At 56.0% G+C, this 6,290-nt stretch overlaps 1 protein-coding gene across 1 annotated transcript; it reads left to right on the top strand.

The window, feature by feature from the left end:
• The first annotated feature begins 1,573 nt into the window (after positions 1 to 1,573).
• LOC128074973 (erythroblast NAD(P)(+)--arginine ADP-ribosyltransferase-like) lies at positions 1,574 to 3,471 on the top strand. The gene is made up of 3 exons (XM_052671380.1): positions 1,574 to 2,444; positions 3,076 to 3,114; positions 3,207 to 3,471. The coding sequence occupies exons 1-3, from the start codon at positions 1,670 to 1,672 to the stop codon at positions 3,287 to 3,289; spliced, it is 897 nt and encodes a 298-aa protein (XP_052527340.1). The 5' UTR covers positions 1,574 to 1,669; the 3' UTR covers positions 3,290 to 3,471.
• Positions 3,472 to 6,290: the final 2,819 nt, after the last annotated feature.

Genomic DNA, 6,290 nt, shown 5'->3' on the forward strand with positions numbered 1-6,290 from the left:
CCCGTGACACACGAACGCAGCTGCTCTGCCTTTTTATAGTAACCCTGGCTGCATCCCATGGGTTATTTATAATTACATCTAGGACCTCTCAGAATATCTGTCGCTGCTGACTTGTTGCAAATGGCCGCGTGCACATCATCAGGAAATACCCTTTAAACAGTCATCCTTGCTTTAGTCTACACGTAACGCCAAGCAGGACACTGTCCTGGGCCTTGAAATGCAAGTCTAGTGGTGACGTGGATCCCTAGAAAGAGCTGAAGCTTGCAATGGCATTCATTTCTGAAACAATCTCATCGATCCCTGGGCCAAAGTACGTGGCTGTGAGTGGGGCCATCACACCCCTTATCATTCAGAACTGTGGGAGATTCAAATACCAGCAGCTGCTACAGAATAGACCAAGAGCAACAGAATAAACCAAGAGCAACGGGTATTGGGATGTTCAGACACTGGGACACACATTTAGCAAGGGCCGCCTGGTTAGTCAACACCCAGGGTCTGCAGTCAAGCTGCTCCTGCCTGACCAAAACTCTCAGGCACTGGAGAAGGAATTAAAGTCACTGAATCAGAGCCAGGTGTCTGGCTGCAGGCACAGTGACTCCTTCTCGTGCTCTTCCAGCTTTTTCCTCGTGGTATCATAAGCTATGGGATGTCCCTTTGGCCAGCTGAGGTCTGCTGCCCCAGTTTTGTCTCCTCCCTGCTCCTTATGCTCCCACTCCCCCAACGGTACGACAGCAGTGGATGCTGAAGTCTGAAACATCCTCAACTCTGTGCAGCACTGCTCAGCAACAGCGCGGGGGCACAGGAGGTGGGCACAGCGCAGTGTGCTCAGGATCACCCCGCTGCCTTCCCTAACTCTCCCCTCCTCCCTTTATCAGCTCCTTCAGGCCGCCCCACTCCCTTTCCAGTAATCGAAAGCGAAAGGCACAGGGAGTGTCCCCACTCTGGCAGTGAAACTTCAAAATGCAGCACCGGGACAACTGACAGCTGCTCACAGGGAACAAAGGAAGGAAGGAAAGCCCCCAGCCAAGCCCTGAGTGCTCCCGTCCCAGCTCTGCGGATGGACGGCAGCCCAGGACCCCACACCTCAATGTCGGGGCCTGCAGCACCAGGCGGTGGCAGCCACGGGGTTGTGGTGTTAGTGGGAGGTGAGGTGGGAGGCCATGCCAAAGCCTTGCACAAGCCCAGGTAGCTGACACCAACCAGCATCCCTTTGTCCACTGATGCCGTCCCTCTATAGCAGAAGGCTGCTGGATGGGTCAGGCAAGATGTTCTCTTGGTGAAGCTCTGCTGGGTGTCTGGATCTCCTCCAGATTGCGCTGATGCTGCTGTAACATCTCTCCCATTACTAAGAAGGAGAAAAGGAAGACCTGGTGAACTGAGATGACCGCATGTGGCAACTCACACTCTGTGTGGGAACTCACACGCATTGAAAGTGAGGGTGACTGCTGGAAGCACTTTCTCGTGCTGTGCATGCAGCAGAAACACAGCAGCAACAGCAATTGTCAGAGGTCACGGGCGGTCGGTGTATAAAGAACCATGTCACCCAAGACAGGGCACCCAGGTTCATGCCAAGCAGAGTGGGGACGAAGCCGGCTGCAGCTCCGGGGCTGGTTGGGCTGTGCTGGGGGAACCATTGTGTGGGCAGCTGGGCTCCTGCATCCTTCTGCACATGGAGCACACTGTCCTGGGCTGGGTGCTGCTGCTCAGCACCTGGACTGCTGCATCGGCTGCCAGCATTAAGAACAGCCAGATCAAGGAGGTGGCGATGGACACGGCCCCCAACTCCTTTGATGACCAGTACCAGGGCTGCATCGACTCGATGGAGGCTGAGCTGCCGGAGCTGAACCGCACCGAGTTCAACATCTACGCCCAGGACTGGAGAAGGGCAGCTGCAGAATGGCAGAGCCGATGGGGCCGAGCTGCCCGCCCACCAGCACTGAGACGGGATCAGGCCACAGCCATGCTGGCATACATGACGCAGGGGAACCTGTACCACCAGTTCAACAACGCCACGCTCACGGCTATGAGCTCCCGGCAGCACTACCTGAGCTCCTACCCCTTCAAGACGCTGCATTTCCTCCTGAGCAGAGCCCTGCAGACCCTGCGGGAATCCCAGACCCAGCGATGCTTCCAGGTGTACCGCGGTGTCAGGGGCATCCGCTGCACAGCACAGCAAGGCCAGGTGGTTCGCTTCGGCCAGTTCACCTCCTCGTCCCTCCAGAAGAACCTCCCCAGTGCGTACGGCCCGGACACATTCTTCTCGGTGGAGACCTGCTATGGTGTGCCTGTCCAGAACTTCACCACATTCCCAGCTGAGGGCAAAGTCCTCATCCCACCCTCTGAGCGCTTCAGGGTCACCAGCATCACCCATAACAAAGGCCTTACCTCCATCCAGCTCCGCTCCCAGGGGAACAACAGCACCTACAACTGCGAGTTGGTGACGGGTAAGGGCTGCGAGTGCGTTCAGGGCAGGGGGGCAGGGTTTGGGCACAGCACTGGGCAGCTCTGCAATCTCTGCATCCCTGCAGCTGCAGGACAGAGAGGGTGGTCCCATGCTGACAGCTCTGTAGGGTGAAGGGGGATCTTGTGGGGTTGGCAACACCTCCATAGGATCGTATGACCACACGGGTTGGAAGGCGCCCTGAGGTCCAGCCAGCACCAGCCCTCTGCCACGTCCTGGCTGCGTCCCTCTCGGCCAGGCTGCCCAGGGCCCCACGCCAAAGTTCTTCTTCTTCTGTAGTGCTCCTTCCAAGCACCAGAAACCCACAGTGGGATTTCCCCAGATCCCTCTCTTCTCCAGGTGGAACCAGCCCAGCTCCTTCACTTTCCATGACAGAGCTGTGCTCCAGAATGGGGCGCTTGGGTGGATCTGTGAGACTGAGGACCGGGTGCGTGGGGAGGCTGTGCAGGCTGTGGTCGTGGGGAGGTGGGCAGTTCGGCCAACGGGGAGCCCACGGGGAACTTGAGGCCAGGCCCCGCTGATGGCTGCAGCCCGGCAGCTCTGCGCTGGGGTCGCAGTGCAGTGGGAGCCTCTGTCTGTGCCGCGGCCCTGCAGCGCTCTCGGTCTCTTTGCAGAGAAAAGGTGCAAGAAGCGGCCGTGTGCTTTCAGTGCAGGTAAGAGGAGCCCCCGGCCCCGCAGCCCCTGGCCCAGGCTGGGCACTGCTTGCAGCCCCACTGCCATTAATGCCCATCCCCATCCTCCCCAGGCAGGAGCAGCCCCATGGAATCCCCACACCTCTGGGTGCTCCTCCTGGCAGTCGCTGCCCTGGTAGCTGTGGGAGAGCCCTGACCTCTACACCATCCCACTGCTGCTCCTCCATACGCACAGGAGGGCAGCAATGTGCCAACACATCTTATGGAAACTGCAGATGCTGCTTTCTTGCTCCTGATGCTTTCGGTGTTGATGTCCGACAGCAGAGAACGGTCCAAGGATCTTCCAGAAAAATAAAAGCATTGCCTTTATTGCCTTTATTTACTGTACCTTCCAGTCCTGCACACTCGCAGCCTCCCTGTCCTTCTTTGCATGCTTTCTAGAAAGCGGGGAGGGTCTCTGGGCTCATCTGGTGGTCCTTGGATGAAGGCTATTGCAAAGACTTTATAGGGTTGCACTGTGTCTCAACAGCAACTCTGCCTGCTTATCTTCGCAGGGACACCCAGTGAATTGCAGACAGCAGCTCTCTTATCTCCACTTCTCTCCAAGGGCCTCACATTCCTATGGTTTTGTGTTCCTCCCTGTCTATAACAAAATGGACCGGGTATCATTAACGACCAACAAGTCAAATCTGGGACCTAGCTTACTCTGATTTTCATCCCCATATTTACAATTCCTCCAGCCTCTTCCATCTGGTTTGTTACCCGACCTGGGACTGTCCAATTCAGTGCAGCTGCTCCACAAGCAGGCACCCTCCCCTCCCTGGCCCTACATACCCAGCAAGCTGTAACTGTCAAAGCTTGAGTCAGCTTTTCAGTTAGCTTTGCAGAGGCATTTTCAGGCCAAGCTAAAGCAAGAGTTAAAATTATACAGGATAGATAAGAATGAAGCATTCTGCTTTCCTTTTGTAAGTGTCAGAGGTCCCATGGGGTAGCAGCACACTGAGGATCGGGGGCCTTCTTTGCCCTGGACTGATGAATCCGTGAAGATGCCTCCTTGAATCTGATGGCTGTGTGGGTGGGAAGAAGAACCTGGAATGGTCATAGAATCGTAGAATCATAGAATCATAGAATCACAGAATCACAGAACGGCCTGGGTTGCAGAGGAGCACAGTGCTCATCCACTTCCAACCCCCTGCTGCATGCAGGTCACCAACCAGCAGCCCAGGCTGCCCAGAGCCACATCCAGCCTGGCCTCGAATGCCTGCAGGGATGGGGCATCCACAGCCTCCTTGGGCAACCTGTGCCAGTGCCTCACCACCCTCTGCCTCCAAAACTTCCTCCTCACATCCAGCCCAAACCTCCCCTGACTCACTTTAAAGCCATTCCTTGTCCCATCACCATCCACCCTCACACACAGCCGTTCCCCCTCCTGTTTGCCCGCTCCCTTCAAGCACTGAAGGCCACCATGAGGTCTCCCTGCAGCCTTCTCTTCTCCAAGCTCAACAAGCCCAGTTCCCTCAACCTTTCCTCACAGCAGAGCTGCTCCAGCCCTCTGCTCATCTCAGTGCCCTCCTCTGGACCCGCTCCAAGAGCTCCACGTCCTTCCTGTGCTGGGGCCCCACAGGAGCAGATGGGGCCTCACAAGAGAGCAATAGAGGGGGACGATCACCTCCCTCTCCTGCTGGCCACCCCTTTTCAATGCAGCCCAGAACACATTGGCTGCATTCCGGCTGCAGCCCGATGGCTGCGTCCAGCCAGCCAGTTCCTAATCCATCCAACAGTCCACCCCTCAAATCCACACCTCCCCAATGTAGAGAGAAGGACGCGGTGAGGGACCATGGCAGAGGCCTTGCAGAACTCCAGGCAGATGACATCCTTCACCCTTCCCCCGTCCACCAAAGCCGTCACTCCATCTCAAGGCCACCGCATCGGTCAGGCACCATCTGGCCTTGGTGCAGCCCTGCTGGCTGTCTCAAATCGCCCTTTGTCTCAGATGTGCCTTAACACAGCTTCTAGAGGATCTGCTCCACCATCTTCCCAGGCACAGAGGTGAGGCTCGCCGGCCTGTCGTTCCCCAGGTCTTCCTTCCTGCCTTTCTTAAAAGTGAGAGAAACATTTCCCTTTTCCCAGTCACTGCACAGCCAATGAAGATCGATGATAATGGTAGAGTCGTTACCCAAATTGCCCAAGGCGTACAGAAAATAGCCCATGTTCCATCCAAACCACAAAACATCCAGACTTGACCTCTTTTCCTGGCTCCCAGGTGGCCCATGGGTGAAACGTGTCCCGTTTGATCTGTTTTGTGCTGAGGCAATGCTGATGTTTGTTCCGTGCGTGGTTCCGTGCTTTATTCAACCTGCACAGCGTGCTGCTCTTTGTAACCACTGCAACCGAGGACAAGTGGGGCCGGTGAGGGCAACACTTCTGAGCAAGCCCAAGAAATCCAGGGTAGAACTGTGCAACATTTGTCCCCCCCATACCTCCAGCTCTCTTTCCCTTATCTTTACTTTCTTTTTCTTTTCTTTCCTCACCACCCTAGATGGTCATTTATTCACCAGTTTCAAACAACCTTTGAGCCACTGCGTGATGGGGTGACAGAGAAGCAGTGTTGGTTGGGCTCAAATCTGGCTGCATGAGGCACTTTCGATGATAAGACTTACTGACAGCTGGGAATTATCTGGGGCTGAGCGGGGGCTGCTGCCATGTCACAGCACTGCTGCTTATGGCTGCGAAGATCAGCAGAGGCGGACAAGCAGCTTTGTCTGGGGTGGACTGGAGGAGCCGAGCTGACACACCAAGAACAGCAGTGCCTGCATATAAAGGCTGAAGTACACACAGCATCCCAGGGAAACGGGCCGGAGCTGTGAGAAGCAATGCACATACTGTGCCAGCCTCCTGAGCATGAGTGCTGTAAATGGGGTTGGGGTCTCTGGTGGTCGTTGGATGAAGGCTTGCAGTCACCGTCACTGTGAACCTCCAACCTTTTGGTGGGGGCAGCCCAAACAACACGGCACTGGCGCTGTGTTCAGTTCAGGCATCTGCTTTGCTGCCATACCTTCAACAACAAGGCCTCCATTGTTCTTTCTTATCTTTGATTGCCTGAGATTTACTGCCGACTCCGCATTCTGCCCTCAGCTCACCCTTATGCAGGCACACCGTCTTCCACCTGCTCACTGCTTCATCAGTGTGCACAGGCA

Source organism: Tympanuchus pallidicinctus, unplaced genomic scaffold (assembly GCF_026119805.1).
Source record: "Tympanuchus pallidicinctus isolate F22 unplaced genomic scaffold, pur_lepc_1.0 scaffold11, whole genome shotgun sequence".
NCBI classification, from domain to species: Eukaryota; Metazoa; Chordata; class Aves; order Galliformes; family Phasianidae; genus Tympanuchus; species Tympanuchus pallidicinctus.